Source organism: Natator depressus, chromosome 3, assembly GCF_965152275.1.
Source record: "Natator depressus isolate rNatDep1 chromosome 3, rNatDep2.hap1, whole genome shotgun sequence".
Lineage (NCBI taxonomy): Eukaryota > Metazoa > Chordata > Testudines > Cheloniidae > Natator > Natator depressus.
Window position 1 is genome coordinate 152,025,227 of NC_134236.1, and position 23,018 is coordinate 152,048,244.

The 23,018-nt window shown below is 45.0% G+C and overlaps 1 protein-coding gene across 1 annotated transcript in view; it reads left to right on the forward strand.

Moving 5' to 3' along the window:
* Positions 1-23,018, forward strand: part of DNAH8 (dynein axonemal heavy chain 8) — a 577,557-nt gene that overhangs the window by 364,951 nt on the left and 189,588 nt on the right. The window contains exons 45-48 of the mRNA XM_074949111.1: positions 3,944-4,030; positions 4,202-4,309; positions 13,842-13,976; positions 14,591-14,752. Coding sequence (XP_074805212.1) covers positions 3,944-4,030; positions 4,202-4,309; positions 13,842-13,976; positions 14,591-14,752 — 492 coding nt within the window. The remainder of the gene's footprint in view (positions 1-3,943; positions 4,031-4,201; positions 4,310-13,841; positions 13,977-14,590; positions 14,753-23,018) is intronic.

The window sequence follows — 23,018 nt, forward strand, 5'->3', positions numbered from 1 at the left end:
GTTCTTTGAGATGTGTTGCATATGTCCATGCCACAACCCACCCACTTCCCCTCTCTATCGGAGTGTTTTTGGTACTAAGGAACTGAGGAGGGACGGGGGGCAGTGTAGCCCTTTATGCCTGCAGTGGTACAAGGTACCAGAAGGAGCTCACGTTGCCCTGACAGGGACTGGTAAAGGAAAAATCTCCAACAATATGCGGTGGAATGGACGTGTGCAACGCATCTTGAAGATCAACAGTTACGGAAAGGTAGTTACCAGTTTTTTCTCTTTCAAGTTCTCAGGCAAAATTCTGTGACAACATACATTCTTGTGGTATTTTGACACCAGAGGTTCTTGCAACAACTACCCAAAATATTTCAGCACCCTTAAACGTATTTCAAACCGAAGAGGAAGACGTAGGATCTAGATCCATTCCTTTCTTAAGGCATTGCTTCTGATTAGGGCTGTTGATTAACCACAGTTTTAATCTAACAGTTAAACAAGAGACTACCAATTGAAATGTATTAAATATTTTGGATGTTTTCCACATTTTCAATAATAATGATTTCAATTAAACATAGAACACAAAGTGTGTATTATTTTTATTACAAATATTTGCACTGTAAAAATAACAGAAATAGTATTTTTCAATTCACCTCATACAAGTACCATAGTGCAATCTCTTTATCGTGAAAGCACAACTTACAAATGTGATTTTTTTTTTGGTTACATAACTGCACTCAAAAACAAAACAATATAAAACTTCAGAGCCTACAAGTCGACTCAGTCCTACTCCTTGTTCAGTCAATCGCTAAGAGAAACAAGTTTGTTTCTATTTACAGGAGATAATGTTGTCCACTTCTTATTTACAATGTCACCTGAAAGTGAGAACAGACATTCACCTGGCACTTTTGTAGCTGGCATTGCAAGGTATTTACATGCCAGACATGCTAAACATTCATATGCCCCTTCATGCTTTGGCCACCATTCCAGAGGACATGCTTCCATGCTGATGACGCCCATTAAAAAAATAATATATTAATTAAATTTGTGACTCCTTTGGGGAGAACTGTATGTCTCCTGCTCTGTGTTTTACCTGCATTCTGCCATGTATTTCACGTTATAGCAGTCTTGAATGACGACCCAGCATGTGTTGTTCATTTTAAGAACACTTTTACTGCAGATTTGACAAAACGCAAAGAAGGTACCAATGTGAGATTTCTAAAGATAGCTACAGCACTCCACCCAAGATTTAAGAATCTGAAGTGCCTTCCAAAACCTGATTGGGCCGGGGTGTGGAGCATGCTTTCAGAAGTCTTAAAAGAGCAATGCTACGATGCAGAAACTACAGAACCTGAACCACCAAAAAAGAAAATCAACCTTCTGGTGATGGCATCTGACTCAGATGATGAAAATGAACATGAGTTGGTCTGCACTGATTTTGATCATTATCAAGTAGAACCCATCATCAGCATGAACACATGTCCTCTGGAATGGTGGCCAAAGCATGAAGGGGCACCTGAATCTTTAGTGCATCTGGCACATAAATATCTTGCAACGCCAGCTATAACAGTGCCATGCAAATGCCTGTTCTCACTTTCAGATGACATTATAAACAAGAAGTGGGCAGCATTATCTCTAGCAATGGAAACAAACTTGTTTGTCTGAGCAATTGGCTGAACAAGATGTAGGACTGAGTGGTCTGTAGGCTCTAAAGTTTTACATTGTTTTATTTTTGAATGCAGTTATTTTTTGTACATAATTCTACATTTGTAAGTTCAACTTTTATGACACAAGGACTCCTTGCTGTTTTTATGATAAAGAGATTGCACTACAGTACTTGTATTAAGTGAATTGAAAAATACTATTTTTCTTTTTAAAGTGTAAATATTTATAAAAAAAATAAATATAAAGTGAGCACTGTACGCTTTGTATTTTTTAATCACTTGACAGCCCTACTTCTGATGCTTCAGCTTATTTAAGCAGGGTACAGGCACTCTTAGGTTTTCCATAGCAGTATTATATGAGATCAGACTGAGATAAGCTCAGTATATTTATTTATATTAGGGCTGTCAATTAATCACAGTAAATGCAAGCGATTAATGCAAAACAAGTTAATTAGATTTTTAAAAGTTGTGATTAATTGCAGTTTTATGAGTTACTGTTAAAGCAAATGACTGCAGTTTCCATGCAGCATCAGTCAGGTGTACCATGACTCCAAGATAGCTGTCATTGCTCAAGGACGTCCAGTGATCACCAGTCAAAGCAACCACTAGTGCATTTTTCAGAAGCTCCAACTTCGTAATCATGTTGTGATATAGGTCATGTATTTCTGATGTAATGGTTCCTTGGGAGCACAAGGTGTATGACTAACTGGCAGGTGCAGTTTGAATAACATCCCTTAGCCCTCTGTGTTTACAATGTTGAGTGGTCTGCAGTCCATAGCTATCCGCTTTCTAATAGCATTGGTTAAGCTGTTGCACTTAGTTGGATCCATGAGCTTGTAATGATCCTGAAACTCTAAGTGTACTCTGTTGCAGCTGGTGAGATTCATTTGCTGTCAGTGGGTTATCCGAAGCAGAAGAACTAGAGGCAAAAGCATGTTTAGCGCATAGGTGGTACTGCAGACTTGAAGTATTTCAATGGTATTGGAACTCAGCCTCGCAAAAACTACAGATAACCATCTTTTTATCCAGAGAACCATCTGGAAGTTTTTTTAAACTAAACTTCCCATTCAAAAGACCTGAACTTTTGCTGCTTTGCTCCATTAACTTTTTCTGATATTTAATCACTCCAAACCATGAGAACATAATAAAACTGTGCCAGTATCCACCAAGCGATGAAGTACAGTAAGTGAAGAGGGTGAAAACAGAGGTGTATGATTGATGATAGTTTAAAAAACCATTAGTTTGTTTTGTGTTAATCGCTTGCATTAAATGCAATTGACAGCCCTAAAAACATAATTCTACATTTGTAAATTGCACTTTAATGATAAAGAGATTGCAATACAGTACTTGTACGAGGTGAATTGAAAAATACTATATTTTTATCTTTTTTACTGTGCAAATATTTGTAATAAAAAATAATAATATAAAGTGAGCACTGTATACTTTGTATTCTGTGTTGCAATTGAAAACAACATAGTTGAAAATGTAGAAAAAGATCCAAAATATTTAGAGTAAATTTAAATTGGTATTCTAGTATTGTTTAACAGTGCAATTAAAATGACAATTAATCATGACTATTTTTTTAATCTCGTGATTAATTTTGATTATTTTTTAATCGTTTGACAGCCTGAATTTAGATTAATGTCTAGTAATTCAAAAGTTGCTTTATTGCATATATTTGGAGCGCCACAATATAGTACTGTACCTTCTGAACAGCAGGAAAATAAATACAACATGTAAATTTCTCATGCTTTCAAATTCTCTTTTTGAAAATTAAATTTCTCCAAACAAGTAAAGGCATTTGTGTTTTTGGCAACTTAAATATCCATTCTTCAATTATCTAAATGGAAAAAATGAATATTTTCTTACATTAGGAAAAAAGCACCTTTGCAAATTTATAGAACTCAAATATTGGATAGGTTTTTATTAAACTTAACTAAAATATTCTGGAGTAAGGCAAATGAAGAAAAAGTTTGGCCCAATAGATATTTTATTCCATAAAATCGTACGCATTTGAAAACTGGTTTATAATGAAAATGCATTTTCAACCATAACTATAGCAATGCTTTTACAATTGTAGCTGTTGGTCAAAATTTCTTTCATGATATTTAATAATTAAACAATAAACTAACAACTGATTCTGATCTCACCATAATCTACAGTAATCTGGATCAGAATCAGGTCTTAAATATTTAAGTCATCATTAACATTCTTTAAGTAACTGGTCTGAACACTAAAAAAATTTATTGTAGACTACTGTAAGTAAGAATATTGTACAATATATGTTTCATGTATAGAATCCTGGGTATGCCGGCCGTCAGGAGCTACCAGAAAATCTAAAAATTCAATTTAGAACTGTGTCCATGATGGTTCCAGATAGACAGGTAAAATGAATTACTTAGCTAAAGAGAAACAAAATATTTTAAGTTTATTGAGATACATTTTTAAAAAATATGTGCATATTTAAAAAAAATTAGCCCATTTTCCTTTTTTTCCTTTCCTTCCAAAAATTTCAGAAAAATTAATCGAATTCTTAATGCTATGTTATATTTCAGATAATTATGAGAGTTAAGCTTGCAAGCTGTGGGTTTATTGATAATGTGGTCTTAGCTCAAAAATTCTTCGTTCTTTACAAACTTTGCGAGGAGCAGCTCACTAAGCAGGTGTGTTTCGTAGTCTTACAGTATTTACAATACAATTTTTCCTTTAGGTTTTGATCTGAGCACATCTCTATTGAAATATAAATCTTATGTTTCTTTTAAAGTTGAAAGATATTTCAAACAAAAAATCTCTTTATAAAGTGTATAGAACCTTTGAGCAAAGAGCAATCTTATTTTTCACCCCTTTAAACAGATTTATACATATTTTGTAATAATTGTTTATCAGTAATAATTTGTAATAATTTGGGGTCTTCACTCTCCTTAAGTCTCCTGCACAGATTCACACACATGGATTTGATGCTGGATCTGTGCGTGAACCAACAAGAAATTATTAGTATTTTAGGTTAACATCTTTATTACAGTAACACTTAAATGCCTCAGCTAGGTTGGACCCCATGTGCTAGGCATTAAATAAGTATTATAGTGGTGCACCAGTTCTGCTGTGTTTGAGGTTGTCTAGTACGTCCTGTTTAAAGGACAAAGCTTCTAAGTGCCCTGAAATCTGCATGCTTACTCATATTGTGTTGAAATGAGCGCTGCCTTATGTGGCATGGGATAGGGTTAGTGATCTAACTTTGGGATCAGTTGAGCAATGTGTTCCCAAAATAAAGCTCTCCCCAAAAATAGCATTTCATAGGGTGCCCATATTCTACCAATTTGTTTTGCACAAACATGTGGCTCCAACCATGACTGTCATCACAGGACAGGACGGAACCTCGATAGGTCATCTAGTCCAGTCCCCTGCACTTAGCCTGTCTCAATTAGCCCATGCTAAACACTCATGCACCAAACAGATTGCAATGCATATGTCGAGAGAGAATAGCCAAGAGGGTTTCCAGCCGTTAAATTTTCACATGGCCTGGATGGCTCCATACTACTGATCAAGGAGGCTGTTTTCAGCCCTATGAAGCTGCTGTGGCAGACCCCAGCATCCATCTCTCTGACCTGAAAACACAGTGACAAAAAATATTATGTTCCGGCGAAGGATGTGGAATTTCTATTCTTGCACTAAGAAAAGGAGTACTTGTGGCACCTTAGAGACTAACCAATTTATTTGAGCATAAGCTTTCGTGAGCTACAGCTCACTTCATCGGATGCATACTGTGGAAAGTACAGAAGATGTTTTTATACACACAAAGCATGAAAAAATGGGTGTTTACCACTACAAAAGGTTTTCGCTCCCCCCACCCCACTCTCCTGCTGGTAATAGCTTATCTAAAGTGATCACTCTCCTTACAATGTGTATGATAATCAAGGTGGGCCATTTCCAGCACAAATCCAGGGTTTAACAAGAACATCTGGGGGGGGGTAGGAAAAAACAAGGGGAAATAGGTTACCTTGCATAATGACTTAGCCACTCCCAGTCTCTATTCAAGCCTAAGTTAATTGTATCCAATTTGCAAATGAATTCCAATTCAACAGAGGGGCATTGCTCTGCCATATACATTGGTCAAACTGGACAGTCTCTACGTAAAAGAATAAATGGACACAAATCAGATGTCAAGAATTATAACATTCATAAACCAGTTGGAGAACACTTCAATCTCTCTGGTCACGCGATTACAGACATGAAAGTTGCGATATTACAACAAAAAAACTTCAAAACCAGACTCCAGCGAGAGACTGTTGAATTGGAATTCATTTGCAAATTGGATACAATTAACTTAGGCTTGAATAGAGACTGGGAGTGGCTAAGTCATTATGCAAGGTAACCTATTTCCCCTTGTTTTTTCCTACCCCCCCCCCCAAGACGTTCTTGTTAAACCCTGGATTTGTGCTGGAAATGGCCCACCTTGATTATCATACACATTGTAAGGAGAGTGATCACTTTAGATAAGCTTTAACCAGCAGGAGAGTGGGGTGGGGGGAGAGAAAACCTTTTATAGTGATAAACACCCATTTTTTTATGGTTTGTGTGTATAAAAAGATCTTCTGTATTTTCCACAGTATGCATCCGATGAAGTGAGCTGTAGCTCACGAAAGCTTATGCTCAAATAAATTGGTTAGTCTCTAAGGTGCCACAAGTACTCCTTTTCTTTTTGCGAATACAGACTAACACGGCTGTTACTCTGAAACCTATTCTTGCACTCCAGCCCAAATTCTTTGGTGGCCAATGCAGTACAAGAGAGATGCCATCCATACCAATCCTGTGCTAGTCATCCAAACAGATTGGAAACACCTAGACTTATTTGGACACACAGCATATTCATCAGCAATGCTCCAATTTAGAATCTCCAACTACAAAGCTCTCATGGCCAAGTGTAATTACTTAAATTACTCTAAACTGGAGGAATTCTGCCATGACCTGCCGAAGGCTAAGAAAAAGCAATTCCAGTCTTTTATATAGGAAGGACACCTTCAAGTCCGAATAGGCCTATAAGCCTTGTTAGACTCTGCAGACATTGCTGCCCAGTCCATCACGACTGCTGTGGTCATGAGGCAAGCATCATTTTCCTAAAGAGATTTTCCTAAAGAAGTGCAAACCACAGTAGACGATTCTCTACATTCCAATCTCTTGGCATTTACCCACCTGTGCTGAAGAGATGCCTGGGTAAATATCATCTCCCCCCACAATCCTGACCACAGCAGTACATCCCTCAATAACTCTATGACAGTCAGTGCCCAAGACAAAGGCCAGCTACCAAACGTAGACAGCCCACTCCTCGAGGGGCTACCTCTCTCACCCCTCAATGAAGTAACAATTTTGAAGGAGTGATCAAGGACCCAAGAAGCCTCCCCTTATTTCAGTCATTCCCACCATCTTTGACAGTCCAACCATTTGGCGACTGACTAGCTCTGTTTTTCCCATCTTGGAGACTAATCACCTTAGACAGGTGGGTTCTAGAGATAATCAGGGAAGGATACTCCACCCCTTCCTATCCATCCTGCCCTGTGACCCCCTCTCCATGTCCCTCTTCACTGACCCCTTTCATGATTCCATTCTATAGGGAGAAATAAACCATCTTGAGCAACTGGGAGCCATAGAACTGGTTCCTTCTCAGCACATGGGACAGGGTTTCTGCTACCACTGTTTCCGGATCCAGAAGAAATCTGGCAGCTGGCCACCAATCCTGGACCTTTGCAATCTAAAGAAGTTTGTCAAACTGCAACACTTCAAGATGGTTACCCTCTCCAGTATTATCCCAGCACTGGAAGAGGGGACTGATTTTCGGCCCTTGACCTCCAAGATGCATCCTTTCATATTACAATACACCCTGCCCACAGGCGATTTCTCTGATTCATCATGGGTGACAACCACTACCAGTATAAGGTACTGCCTTTTGGACTGTCCATGGCATCTCAGGTGCTCTGCAAGATCCTTGAGGTGTAGTTGCTGCCTACCTAAGGAAACAAGGAGTTCTCATCTTTCCATACTTGAACGACTGTCTCCTCAAGGCCCCATCCGAGACTGATGTTCTCCGAGCTGTCCACATAACAATAGATCTGTTCACAAAGCTAGGCCTCCTTGTGAACCGAGAAAAATCCACTTTTAATGCTGGTACAACAACAAGAATTCATCAGTGCACAGTTGGATGCCATACAAGCCAGAGCCTTCCTACCACCTCACAGATTCTTGGCTATAATACACCTGGTATCCAACATACAAGTCTGCCCCCAGATCTCTGCCAGAACATGCCTCCAACTTTTAAGCCACATGGCAGCAGCCAGTTTCGTGGTCATACATGCAAGACTACACATGTGATATCTTCAGGCATGGCTCTGTACAGTATATCTCCCCCACAAACACAGCCTCCACAAGCTCTTATCCATGCTGATGAGAGTCAAGTACTCACTGCTTTGGTGGACACAGCCCAACAACATCTGTGTCAGAGTTCCTTTCCTCCAACCAACACTGATCATGATCCTAACAACCAATGCCTCTCTAATCAGTTGGGGAGCGCATCTCCATGATCACATAGTGCCGGGCTGATGGTTGTTAACTGAATCTGCCCTACACATCAATCTCCTAGAATTACGCAATGCCTGCTGACATTTCCTCTCTCTGCTCAAACACTACCATCAGAGTCATGATGGACAGTCTTGCCTGAATGTATTACATCAACAGGCAGGGCGGAGTGAGGTCCCACTCTTCATGTTTGGAGGCATTCAAACTATGGAACAGGTGTATCAAACACATCATCACCATTTCAACAGTGTACCTCTCTGGACACCAGAACACCACTGCAGACAGATTGAGCATGAGGTTCTCCCATGAAAACAGGTGGCCACTGGACATGCGAGCACTTCAGCACATCTTTAACTGATAGGAATACCCCACCATAGACCTCTTTGGCACACAGCACAATGTCTGCTGCCCTCAATTCTGTTTCAGAGTGGGACCGGGACACTGATCTATGGGAGACGCATTCCTCATAATGTGGGATGCACCACTTCTTTATGCCTCTCCTCCTTCCTCTCCTATTCTGAGTACTTTGCAAGATACAGGAGGGCCAAGCTCATGTCATGCTTATAACTCCAACATGGCCATGACAATTCTGGTATACTTACCTCCTCCACATGATGGTATACCAACTGATCTCTCTTTCTCAGGATGCATCTTCCATCCCAATCCACAGATGCTCCATCTCAAAGCCTGGCTCATCTGTGGTTCTGGGATTCAGAAATAACCTGTTCAGACACAGTCAAACAGATATTTTTGAATAGTAGGTCTGAAATGACTAGACACACTTACAAATGGACTAGATTTCAATGCTGGTGCACCCCCTTCCAAGTCGATGCAGCACATGCTCTGCTACCACTTATTCTGGGCTATATATGCTACACCTTAAACAATCAGGGTTATCTATCAGCTCCATTTGTGTACACTTGATAGTAATAACTACTTTTCACTGCCACATAGACAGTCATTCTGTCTTCACACATCTGCTCAAAAAACGCTTTCCAAAGGGTCTCCAAAATCTTTATCCCCACGTATGAGACCCAAACCCTGCCTGGGACCTCATCCTCATCCTACTTCCTCTGACTAGACCCCTGTTTGACCAACGGCAACCTGTTCTTACATGCATCTATAATGAAAATGGCCTTCCTTGTTGCCATCACTTCTGCCCGACAAGTTGGTGAAATTGCGGTCCTTATGGCATATCCACTATACATACCCTTCTACAAGGATAAAGTTACACTATGCCCACACCTTTCCATCTCAACCAAACAGTACACCTTCCTTGATTCTTCCCAAAGCCTCACATTAACCAGCAAGAGGCAGCTCTACACACCCTGAATGTGAGACAAGCATTAGCGTTTTACCTGGACAGGACTAAACCTTTCTGAAAATCATCAGTTATTCCTCTCCACTGTCACACCCCCATGTCCCCACCAATCAGAGGGTTCCCTGGGAAGGCAGATCAGCACTGTATGTTGCTAATGCTGTTGTAGGCATTGCAAAGTATTCTGGGAAGGGTGAAAGGTGTGCGTGGGGAGTGGAAGATTCTTTTGCAGGCTGCAAGAGGCCAAAGGGTGAAGGAGAAAGAGAGCAGAGAATGGGTTAACTCAACACTTCAGCTAGCTCGGTCCGAAGATAAGAAGCTGGCTCCAGCTCAAGGCCACAGCACACAACTGACACTCGGTGGCCTGCCAAGAAAGACGGAACGGACCTGGATTCCAACTCAGACCAGCCGCAAAAAAAGAAGATTCAACTGCATAAACCTGCAGCAGCTGCAAAACCGAGTGAGACAGTGAAGGCCAACGAGGGGGAAAACAACTGATGTAGCATCCCTAAAGCCAGAATGTTTGGGGAAAACCAAAGAAGCCACAAAAGGCCGGCACAGACCAGTACAAAGAGCATGGGGGGGCAGAAGTCCCAGACCGTGATGCCCACAAAGAACCCTAAGGTTTAAAACCCTCCCGTGAGCTAAAGCAAATTGGAGTTTGGCAGCGGACCCTGGATGACAACAGAACTCCCGTGCACCCCTCCCCCTCTTCTTCTTCTGTTACATCCAGGCCTGGCCAGCCTCGGCTACTGTGGGTGTGAGTATGAAAGTGGGTTAGGGCTAGGGGCACTAACACTTTCTTCCTTACTCTGAGTTATGTGGGGAGCACCCATCACTCTCTGCTGTTATTTTATTATTTTCTTAATAAAGCTTCATAACTTAGACACTTGGTGTGTTCCATCATCTCCTCCCAAACAATCCTGCGGCCTCAGCCTGATCACCTGATGCCTCAGGCAGGTTGGTAACAGAAATCTGTCACACCACCACCAAAAGATCTAGAAACACAGCCATACCTAAACAACACCTTTTAAAGTGGATTTGGCAGGGTATACATTTATCTTACGAACTCCACAATAGACAACCTCCTACCACAGTCAGAGCACATTCCACACATTCATTATCCACCTTGATAGCATTTCTCAATAATGTCTCTATTGCTAAAATTTGCAAAGTGACCACATGGACATCAACAGACATTTTTTGCCCGTCACTACGCTAGTACACATTATGCCACCGTGGACACTCTCCTCATAGACTCATAGATATTAAGGTCAGAAGGGACCATTATGATCATCTAGTCCAACCTCCCGCACAACGCAGGGCACAGAATCTCACCCACCCACAATAAACCTCTCACCTGCAATAAACCTCTCACCTATGTCTGAGCTATTGAAGTCCTCAAATCATGGTTTAAAAACTTCAAGGCGCAGAGAACCTTCCAACAAGTGACCCGTGCCCCATGCTACAGAGGAAGGCGAAAAACCCCCGGGGCCTCTTCCAATCTGCCCTGGAGGAAAATTCCTTCCCGACCCCAAATATGGCAGTCAGCTGAACCCTGAGCATGTGGGCAAGATTCACCAGCCAGATACCTGCCCCTACTTTTCCTACTGTTGGCAATGCCCTCGATCTGCTGGCAATGCCCCTACTTATACATCCCAAAATGCGATTGGCCTTCTTGGCAACAAGGGCACACTGTTGGCTCATATCCAGCTTCTCGTCCACTGTAACCCCTAGGTCCTTTTCTGCAGAACTGCTGCCAAGCCATTCGGTCCCTAGTCTGTAGTGGTGCATTGGATTCTTCCGTCCTAAGTGCAGGACTCTGCACTTGTCCTTGTTGAACCTCATCAGATTTCTTTTGGCCCAATCCTCCAATTTGTCTAGGTCCCTCTGTATCCTATCCCTACCCTCCAGCATATCTACCTCTCCTCCCAGTTTAGTGTCATCTGCAAACTTGCTGAGGGTGCAATCCACACCATCCTCCAGATCATTTATGAAGATATTGAACAAAACCGGCCCCAGGACCAACCCTTGGGGCACTCCACTTGATACCGGCTGCCAACTAGACATGGAGCCATTGATCACTACCCGTTGAGCCCGACAATCTAGCCAGCTTTCTATGCACCTTATAGTCCATTCATCCAGCCCATACTTCTTTAACTTGCTGGCAAGAATACTGTGGGAGACGGTGTCAAAAGCTTTGCTAAAGTCAAGGAACAACACGTCCACTGCTTTCCCTTCATCCACAGAACCAGTTATCTCATCATAGAAGGCAATTAGATTAGTCAGGCATGACTTGCCCTTGGTGAATCCATGCTGACTGTTCCTGATCACTTTCCTCTCCTCCAGTTCCTTCAAAATGGTTTCCTTGAGGACCTGCTCCATGATTTTTCCAGGGACTGAGGTGAGGTTGACTGGCCTGCAGTTCCCAGGATCATCCTTCTTCCCTTTTTTAAAGATGGGCACTACATTAGCCTTGGGGACTGTAGTTCCCTGGGTTTTCCTTCTTCCCTTTTTTAAAGATGGGCACTATATTTGACTTTTTCCAATCATAGAAACATAGAATATCAGGGTTGGAAGGGACCTCAGGAGGTCATCTAGTCCAACCCCCTGCTCAAAGCAGGACCAATCCCCAATTAAATCATCCCAGCCAGGGCTTTGTCAAGCCTGACCTTAAAAACTTCTAAGGAAGGAGATTCCACCACCTCCCTAGGTAACGCATTCCAGTGTTTCATCACCCTCCTAGTGAAAAAGTTTTTCCTAATATCCAACCTAAATCTCCTGCACTGCAACTTGAGACCATTACTCCTTGTTCTGTCATCTGCTACCACTGAGAACAGTCTAGAGCCATCCTCTTTGGAACCCCCTTTCAGGTAGTTGAAAGTAGCTATCAAATCCCCCCTCATTCTTCTCTTCCGTAGACGAAACAATCCCAGTTCCCTCAGCCTCTCCTCATAAATCATGTGTTCCAGTCCCCTAATCATTTTTGTTCCCCTCCGCTGGACGCTTTCCAATTTATCCACATCCTTCTTGTAGTGTGGGGCCCAAAACTGGACACAGTACTCCAGATGAGGCCTCACCAGTGTCGAATAGAGGGGAACGATCCATCTGCTGGCAATGCCCCTACTTATATTGCCAGGAAAGAATTCTCTGTAGTAACTCATATCCCACCCTATCCAACATCCCATCACAGGCCATTGTGCCTATTTACCATGAATAGTTGAAGATCAATTAATTGCCAAAAACATGTTATCCCATCATACCATCTCCTCCATAAACTTATCAAGTTTAATCTCGGACATGCTGTTCTATCATTGACAGTAAATGTCACTCCAAAGCCCCAGTCTTCCAATTAGGGGCACTGCTTTCTAGTCACCTACAAGTGGAGCACTCATAGGGGCATTACTCAAAGAAGAAGAGAAGGTTACTCACTCTGTGCAGTAACTGAGGTTCTTTGAGATGTGTCCCCCTATAGGTGCTCCACTACCCGCCCTCTTCCCATCTGCTTCATAGGCAAAAAAAGCATACTCTTTGTGGCAGAGAAGGAACTGGAGGCTATTGGACCTACACCGCTATATATACGTCACATGCACTGCGCAAGAGAGGGGAGGTGTTCATGTGTTGTCCGATGTGCATGGCTGATGAAGATCTCCAATCCCAGATGCAGGGGGTACTGCCGCACCTACAACTGGAGCACCCAGAGGCGGACACATCTCGAAGAACCTCAGTTACTTCACAGGTTGAGTAACCTCATTTAATAGACCCAGACCCAGGAATGACCCTGCAGGACCCCACTAGGTATACCCTTCCAATTTGACAGCAAACCATTGATAACTACTCTTTGAGTACAATACTCCCCTATACTAGACTTTGGGGACAGATAAGTGCATCAGAGGGAGCAATCTGAAGTATAATCTCACTGGTGCTCCTCCTGAATGGCATGGTTCTGTCCTGCCCACTAGGCAGGGCTACAGTGTAAGTACCATAGTCTAGCCTTAGAGGTTGTGAACACTGGTGAAATCATTGAAGCGGCACCAATTTACAGCAGAAGAGAACTTTGCTGAGAAGGCCTAATTCTCTTTTTTTAATTATTTAAATGAAATCATTCTTCATTTACACTAATTTCGGTGAGAGTAGACTCATGCTATAGTCATTGTGCATTGACTGAGTCAGATAACACTGGTTTGACTAATTTTTTTAATAGGCCCAGGCCTGCATGGCTTAGCGCAAAACTGAGTATAGATCTATTGAGGAAATAAATCTGGAGACTTCCAGTTATTGGTATGTAAGCTATTTTTTCCCCTTTTTAGGTTCATTATGACTTTGGGCTGAGGAATATCCTTTCCGTATTAAGGACTCTTGGATCTCAAAAGAGGGCCAGACCAGATGATAGTGAATTGAGTACTGTTATGAGAGGACTAAGGGATATGAACCTCTCTAAACTGGTGAGAATCTGTCAGTTTAAGATTTCAGTAGTGTATGGGTGAATGTCCTACCTTTTTTCACAGTTGAAAGTTTTTTATATGGTTTTTTAAAAAATCTCAAACACTCCTAAACTTCATTTTTAAAATTCAGACTGGCAAGTAGCTCAATGAGCAGAATGTGCTTAGCAAATTTGAAAACAATGCTTAAAATGCTTGAGATCATAAACAAAACACTACTGTGCTGTGCATGGGCAGTATGTTGTTTTCCTTACTAAATTAAGTGTGCACAGGGTGATGAACATGGTATAAATGAACAGATTAACTTGAGTGCTCACTTAACTAGATTGCTCTTTATAGTCAGCCTGCTCAATGATGCATACTTGTGTACATGGGTACACATCTAAAATATACATAATTAGGCATACTCAAAAGTTGGTGTGCATCTACTTAAATGATGTTCCTTCTTTTTTGGTAGCCTGAATTTAGGGGCATAATCAGCATGTTATTTTGAAATCAGCTACTAAATTGTTTAATGCTCATTATTGTAACATAATGATTCATTTTGACTTATGAGAAAAGAAAACTTTACTATCCCTAGTTGTGCTTTAAATTTTTTTCATTTTTTCATTTTTCAGGTAGATGAAGATGAGCCCTTATTTCTTAGTCTCATCAATGACCTCTTCCCTGGGCTACAGTTGGACAGTAGTACATATGCTGAACTACAGGCTGCAGTATCCAACCAGGTTGAAGAGACAGGATTGATTAATCATCCACCTTGGAATCTTAAGCTTATTCAGGTAGAGCATCTTATCTCTCAAAGCCTTCAGACAAGCTATAGATTGTAATAGATGCTCTTGAATTCTGTATGTGAATAATCTATTTTTGCACATCGCATTCTCCTCAGTTCATAATGAATGGGATATGCCTCTTCCTTGTGGAATTTGGAAGTAGTCCATAGTTCTTTCTGAGGGCTCTAGGATTAAATTGTGCCTTTCTGATTCTGAGCCTGTGGATTCTCAATCTGTCAGGGAATAGGGATCTGTGTCTCAGAGGTGAGAAGGATCATTGACCTATTTTCATTAACTGAACAGTTGAGCACAAGGAGTATATACTCACAACAGAGCCACAGAAGGGCTCCATTTCAATCTAGTTATACCATAATTGGTTTATACAGAGATAAGTAAGAAATCCTTTTCTGCAGCCCAGCATCTCCAGCACTTCTCAGATATATGGGTCTATTCCCCTCCTGTCTCCTGTTTCCAGGATCAGTTCAACACTGTAACACAGCCCCAGCTGATCACTCCCCCTTCTTTGGTTTATATCCAGATCTTCTGCCTCCACAGCAACAATTCAGTGATATCATGGGCAGCGCATATCGTAGGCTGGGGGAGGCTAAGCTTCCCCAAACAGCCCTGCCCACACTCTGCCCTGAGGCCCCCTCCTGCTTGCTGCTTCCCCCTTGGCCCCAGCCCAGGCAGGCTGCTCCTCTTCCCGGAAGCATGCTGAGGCTGGGGATGGGACAAAGGCAGATGGCTGGGAGCCGGGACTTGGGGTGGCTGGGGCTGCCCAGTGCTGGGGGCCCCCAGGCACTGGGGCTGCACTACCCGGCACTCTGAGGCTGGGGGCGCTGGAGCTGTGCTGCCTGGCTCTCAGGCTGCCCAGCACTGGGGCCGCAGATCCCACTCCTCTGGGGGGCTGGGGCCACAGCAGCCGGCGCTCTGGGGGCTGGGGCTGAGGTGCCCAGTGCTCGGGGGGAGGGTGGGGGATGTGGGTGCTGGGGCTGCCCACCCTTTGCTCAGGGGGCCTAGGGGTGCTGAGGCTGGGGCTGAGGTGCCTGGGTGCTCCAGTGCTTGGGGGGACTGGAGGTGATGGAGCTGTGCCTGGTCTGTGCCTGTGGGGGCTGGGGCTGTGATGCCCTGTGCTTGGCTTGGGGGCTGGGTCCACGGCACCTGGCACTCGGGGGGGTTGGAGGTGCCTGGGCTGTCTGCCCTGTCCTTGGGGATGCTGGGGGCACTGGGGCCGCGGTGCCCGGGGCTCAGGGTGCTGGGGCTGCCAGCCAGGTGCTCGGGCCACCCAGCACTGGGACCTCAGTGTCCAGGGCTGGGGCCGCGGTGCCCTGTGCTCGGGGGGGCTGGGAGGGGCTGGGGCTGCAGTGCCCTGTGCTTGGGGGGCTGGGGCCGTGGAGCACTGTGCTTGGGGGTGGGAAGGGGGCTGGAGGCGCTGGGGCTTCCCGCCCTGTGCTTGTGGGGCTGGGGTGCTTGGGCAGGGCAGCCCAGGGCTGGGGCGGCAGGGCCAGTAGCCATGGGGAGCAGGGAGGGGAGCTGAAGGGGCGAGGAAGGAGGCAGAGGGGTGGCGGGGCCTCTGGCAGAAGCAGAGGGACCGGGGGATAGCCTCCGACAATGGCAGCTCACATGTTGCCCATGAGTGATAGTTTGCTTTGCTCCCAACTATTTCTATGCCAGCTTTGACTTCAATATATTTTTTGGAGTAGTTGTGTGCAGCCATTAAATTTCCGTTTCTCCTCCTCCTCTCCTGGATCATATAAATAGCAGTCTGGTGGTATCAGCCACTCAGATGCATTACTTCAGGACCTCCGTACTGGACTCCTTGCCTCCCCCCGTCTCCCACCCTGGCATGGCATAGCTCTCCTGCAAACACCAGGCTAAATCAAAACAATATTCCATGTGTGAGGCAGGAATTATGGGCTCTTCAGAGGGTGAAATATACTCTGCCTGATCACAGCCGACCAACTCTCACAATGCCAGAGCAGGGTCTTAGAGTCAGATTTGTCGCCTTCCCACAAGGAGCCACAACTCCAGTGCAGAAAAACCTAATCAGGAAATACAGAGCATATCACAGAGACAATCCAAGGATGAGGAGGACACCATCTGGCCAGCTCAGGGGGTATGTCCCAGGGCAGAGGTGAGCTGGAAGAAAAATAACCTTAGGGGGCACCATGTCCACCCTCCCACCAAAGTGAGTACACAGCTCCCTGGGGGAAAAAGCAGGGTTCCTACAGAGCTCCCCTGCTTCCCAGTACAAATCTGGGGACTCAAGTAATGAGATTCCCATCCCCAGGCAGGGAAATGGGACCCTGAGGGGGAGGGCACAGCTGGAGATATATCCAGAAAGATCAAGACACTAAATAAAGAGAGATCCTATGCAGTCACAGCCAAGTGACAACTCCTGCAAAGTAGGTGAAAAAGTCCAAAAATCCCCAAAAAGAATTTTAAAGGGGGGGGGGGGGACAAATCTAGATGGTGTTTATCCTCTGACTCTGGAGCCATCTCCTCTACTGAGGAAGGAGTACTCTAAGATTCTAGCTCTGAGCAGGCCATGGAAAAAAGCTGCAAGGGTTTTTTTCTCCCTGATAAATTTGAGATTATGTACAGAAAGGTTGTATCTGCCATTTAGGCACATGATGACAGGCCTAAGGGTAAATACCTGCCTTCCAAATCTCTGCATGATACAGCCATCTTGCTGCACCCCTCCTTTGTGGGCATAATCAGTGAGGAATGAGAAATACCTAGTGGGATAAACACTTAGATACTATGAAATGTAAGAGCTCAAACAAGCACAGAATAAACCAAAGGTCAATACTGTAGTGACATCTTTAGCAAAAGATATGATAATCCCATCCAAAGCGGGATTTTTTCCCAAAGAAATAACTGCCAAAAAAGTGAGAGCCACCCTGAGGCTTCCTCAGCCACCGTTAGAGCATCCCTGGCCATTACCTGCTTTGCGAGAACCACAGAATTCAAGCTGGATGACCTTAAATCAATGAAAGACAGGGGCCATCCTGACTTCTAGCCTACCCTGAAGAAAATATCCCTAGCAACAGCCTTTGTAGTAAATGCCTCAGTGGATGCAATGAGATTCTCAGTCAGGGCCACAACTTCCAGCTCAGAAGCCAGCAACCTCATTTGGCTACGCCTCCAGACTGCAGACCCCCATGACACTCACATCCTGTGCTCATCCAAATTCAAAGGTGTCATGTTTTGGGGTGCAATTCAGACAAATGAGATGTTGTGTCACTGCTTGTCCTATAACCCTGAGTTCCTTAAAATGATCTGCTGCTGTAGTTCCTTGTCTGGATGCTCACAGCCAGCACACAAGCATACACTGAGGGTACGTCTTCACTACCCGCCAGCTTGGCAGGTAGTGATCGATTTATCAAGGATCGATTTATTGCATCTCGTCTAGATGCGATAAATTGATTCCCGAATCGACGACTGTACTCCACCTCGGCAGGAGGAGTAAGTGGAGTCAACAGGGGAGCCGCCGCGATCAACTTACCTCCGTGAGAACGGCCAGGTAACTTGAACTAAGATACTTCGACTTCAGCTACGCGAATAGCGTAGCGGAAGGTGCGTATCTTAGTTCGAAAACCCTTCCCCGCCCCCAGTGTATCCCAGGCCTAAGTGTCTGTATGTTAAGCAAGCCTGGTTCAGCAAAGCTGACTCCAGCAGCCTGCTTGTTACACCACAACCAAAGTCTGGTCTCCACCAGCCTTTGTTACTGCTAGTCAATTGACCACATCACACCTCTAGTCCCAGATTTCCCCCAGATTGTCTGCCCTGAAATGTCCAGCCCTTTCCTGGAACTTTCAGAGGAGTAATAAGGTCTATTCATCCTTTTAAAGAAACAAAAGCAGTTTATCACTTTAAGTGGAGTTAACAATTACTTCAATTCAAATACAGCACTGCGTTGTTTTAGATCAAAGTTAAAAAAAAGTTTATTAACAAAAAGAGATGGGGCTTTAAGGGAGTACAAGGGATAAAGACAAAATGGTCACAAGCGAACAAAAGTAAAATACACTTTCTAGTGCCTAACACTTTACTCAACAAGCTGCAGCTTGGTTCTAGGTATATTTCTTACCAGTCTCTTTTTTCTTTCTAGCAATGTCTGACTTTCTCTTAGTCAGGTACTTACACAGAAGTATAATGTGCTGGTTTTCCTTGTCTTTCTAAGTGAAAGATATTTGCCTTATCTGGTTTCTCACCTATATTCAGTTCCCAGAGACTTCATCCCTGTAGCTGAAGAATCCATCTTTCTCAGTTTTCAAGAGCTCTGACCCCTTGTGTCTGTTCAGTGATGGATTCCAGGATGATTTCTTCTTCTTGTGTGTGCAATTCAGCACTTCTTCGAGTGCTGTCCCTGTGGGTGCTCCACTCCAGGTGACGGTGTGTCCTTGTGCCACTGATCGGAGATCTTCGGTAGCAGTGCCTGGTCGGGACGCCCGCGCTCAGCTTCTGTCTCACGGTCTCGTTAGGGTCTGCCTGAGCGCATGCGTCCCGCACCCCCCTCAGTTCCTTCTCAACTGGCCTCAGCTGAAGACAGGACTCAGGGCAGTGCTGAACCTCTTCCCTGGTCACTGAAGGAAACAAGTACAAAGACATAGAAATAGTTAGTTAGAAACATCCCAGTTATTTCCCTTCCTTTGAACAGTTACCTATTTGAAAAAAAACAAAAACAAAAAAAACCCCTTTTTTCCTCAAGTTCATCTCTCATTTAGACACACTCCCCTGGCATTCCTAGTGCAATAATACCAGGGTCTTCAGGATTTAAAAAATGTGCCTCCTGTCAAGAGTCTATACCACGGTCCGACAGACACTCACGCTGTGTGGAGTGCCTCACCGAGACACACGTCCCTGCCAAGTGTGTCCATTGTATCAGCCTGAAAACCAGGGCTCGTCGTGACAGGGACCTGTGGCTGAAAATGCTCCTGATGGAGAAATCCCTACAGCCACCTGTGGAGATGGGCATAACAAACCCTCTCCCTCATGCTCCCTGGCCAGGTCTGAACCGATTGGGAGAGCAGCTTCACCCTCTCAAGCAAAGAGGCAGGAAGCCCAACTGTCTCCATCCAGAGACTTTCAAAAGGGTAAAGGATCTCCTGCGAGATCCTTACCCTCAGTGCTGACAGCGCTGAAGGCAGGCGCCTCTGACTGTCCCAGCACCTCAGCCACAGCTCCCGTGGAGTGCAGTGTCAGGGACCCAAATTCCCATAGCAGGAAGGTCTCCTTGGCACCGGTCTCCTCAGCACTGAAAATAGACCCAGTGCTGACAAGAACGTCGGCACTGAGCCTGCCTACCATTCCAGCAGCTGGAGTGAACCTCCCGCAGGGTGCCTACAAACAGCCTGCGGCACCGGCGGAAGCAAAACAGAAGTCAATACGGGCTTCTGAGCACCTATCACGCTCAGCAAGATCACAGCCCAGGGAGCAGCAGCAATTCTTAAATCAGGACATCTCAGTGGCCCCTGAGCCTGACTCTCCGTTCCTTGACACACCGTGTTCACTCTTTGACCAGCTGCTCTCCCCACCTGACCTGGCTACCTTCACTGACAGCAAGCCCGATATGCAGCAGCAGATGGAGTTCTCCCCATCTGCATCTCCTCCTCCACCGGAACCATTTACACCTCAGGTCATGGCTTACAAGCACCAGCCTCAGTTTCCCTACTTTGCTCCCCTGTGGGCAGGACCTCACTTCTCTTATCCCATGCTTTGTCCTCAGTGATACCCTTGGCTGGCTCCTGCTGCCACTCATCCTCATGATTCTTCCACCAGACCACAAACTTTTTCTGCGCCCCTATCTCCAGCTCCGTCTACTTCTAGAGCGCCTGCATGCCCCCCCACCCCCGAAGAGGTGGGCTATGAACCATACCCTGATTCACCAACTCCTAACTCTCCATTAGCTCCAGACGGAGCCCTCATACCTCATGCCACAGAATGTGGACAACTTTAAGCAATTCCAGGAACTTTTCAAGAGGGAGGCACTCAACCAGGACATCCCTTTAGAGGAGGTCCAGGAGACATAGCACAGACTCCTCAAAATCCTCCAACCCTCTGCACCCTCAAAGATTGCGCTCCCCATAAATGAAGCATTCCTAGAACCAGCTGACACCCTCTGGCAGACCCCAGCCTCTATCCCACCAACTTGCAAAAGGCTGAAAGTAAATATTATGTTCCTGCTAAGGATGTAGACTTCTTATTTTCCCATTCACAACTGAATTCTCTTGTAGTGGATGCAGCGACACACAGGACGAAACAGCTGCACTACCGGCCCATGCCGCAAGACAAGGACCTCAAACGCCTTGACCTCTTGGGCTGCAAGGTCTATACCTCTTCCACTTCGCAATTCAGAATTGCAAACTATTCCGCCCTACTTGCAAGCTACAACTTCGACAATTACAATAAGCTTTTTGATTTTACCTCCCATATCCCAGAGGACAGGAGAGCAGACTTTAAGTCCACCCTTGTCGAGGGCCAGTTGGTCTCCAGTATGGCCCTACAAACATCTCTGGACATGGCGGACACAGCAGCCCACACTACTGCAACTGAGGTGGTTATGCACAGATCTTCCTGGCTGTCTACATCCAGTGTCCCCAAAGACCTGCTGAGAAAAGTGGAGGACCTCCCCTTTGATAAATATAAGCTTTTTTTCCAAAAAAATGGACGAAGTCCTTCACACTATGAAAGACTCTAGAGCAACCCTGCGCACCGTGGGCATCTACCTATCACTTCCCAGGAGACAATGGTATCAACCTTATCAGAGTCCACGCACACAACAACATCACCAGCCCCAGCCCAGACCATACGATATAGCCAGGAATTGCGCTAGACCTCCTTGGTGCAGACAAAACCAGGCCCAACCAGCTACCTCCCACCCATCAAGAAACAAACAACAATTTTGAAGTGTTGGTTGAGGGTCTGCGCAACCACCCCTTGACTCCACCACCTATTTGCCCATTTGGCCACCGCCTCCAGGTTTTCCACCATGCCTGGCAGCAGATCACACAGGACCATTGGGTCCTGGAAATAGTTCAGTCCAGTTATTCCATCCCTTTTATATCCTACCCTCCTACCCTTCCCTGTCCCTCTTCAGGGACCCCTCTCACGAGCACCTACTTCACGTAGAAGTGGTTCATCTTCTATAGCTAGGTGCAGTGGAACCTGTGCTGACACAACATCGAGGAAAAGTGTTCTACTCCCACTACTTTCTGACCCAAAAGAAGAGCGGGGGATGGAGACTGAACATATTCATACGTGTACAGAAATTCAAGGTGGTCACAACTGCTCACAATAATACCCACGCTGGAACAAGGGGATTGGTTCACAGCCCTCAACCTACAGGACGCCTATTTTCACATATCCATTCATCCAGCACACAGACACTTCCTGCGATTCACATTCGGACACAACCATTTTCAAAACAGGGTACTCCCTTTTGGACTCTCCACAGCACCGAGAGTATTCTCCAAGACCCTAGCTGTAGTTGTGGCCCACCTCCACAGACACAGAACCATGCTTTTCCCCTACCTAGACGATAGCCTCATCAAAGGCAGCTCATACGATGAGACATTACGAGCTACCTGTTTCGCCATCTCTCTCTTCCACAGCTTAGGTCTGCAAATAAACTTTCAGAAATCCACCCTGACACCCACAGAGCGGATCGATTTCATCGGAGCTCACCTGGACTCGGTTCGAACCAGAGCCTCACTCCCACACAACAGATTCCTTGCTATTACACATCTCATACTCACACTGTCCGTTTGTCCCAGGATACAGGCAAGAATTTGCCTACAGCTTCTTGGCCACATGGCAGCCACCACCTTCGTGGTCAAGTACACCAGGCTGCACATGAGATGTCTTCAGGGTTGGCTCAACTCCAACTTCAAACCCAGCAGACACAGCTTCTGCATGATACTAACTCCTCCAACGAATGTACTAGCTTCCCTACGATGGTGGACAAGACCAGAGAACGTCGCATGGGCATTCCCTTCCAGCAGCACTCCCCAGCACTCATGCTCACCACGGATGCTTCCCTGATCGGATGGAGAGTGCACCTGGGGGGACACACGGCACAGGGCCTCTGGTCCCTGTCAGACGCTTCTGCACATAAATCTCCTCGAGCTCAGAGCAGTCAGACACACCTGCCTTCACTTTCTCCCCCTCATAAAGAACAAATCTATCTGGGTCCTTACGGACAATATAGTATGTATGTTTTACATCAACAGACTGGGGAGCACGATCGAACTCCCTGTGCATGGAGGCCATCCGG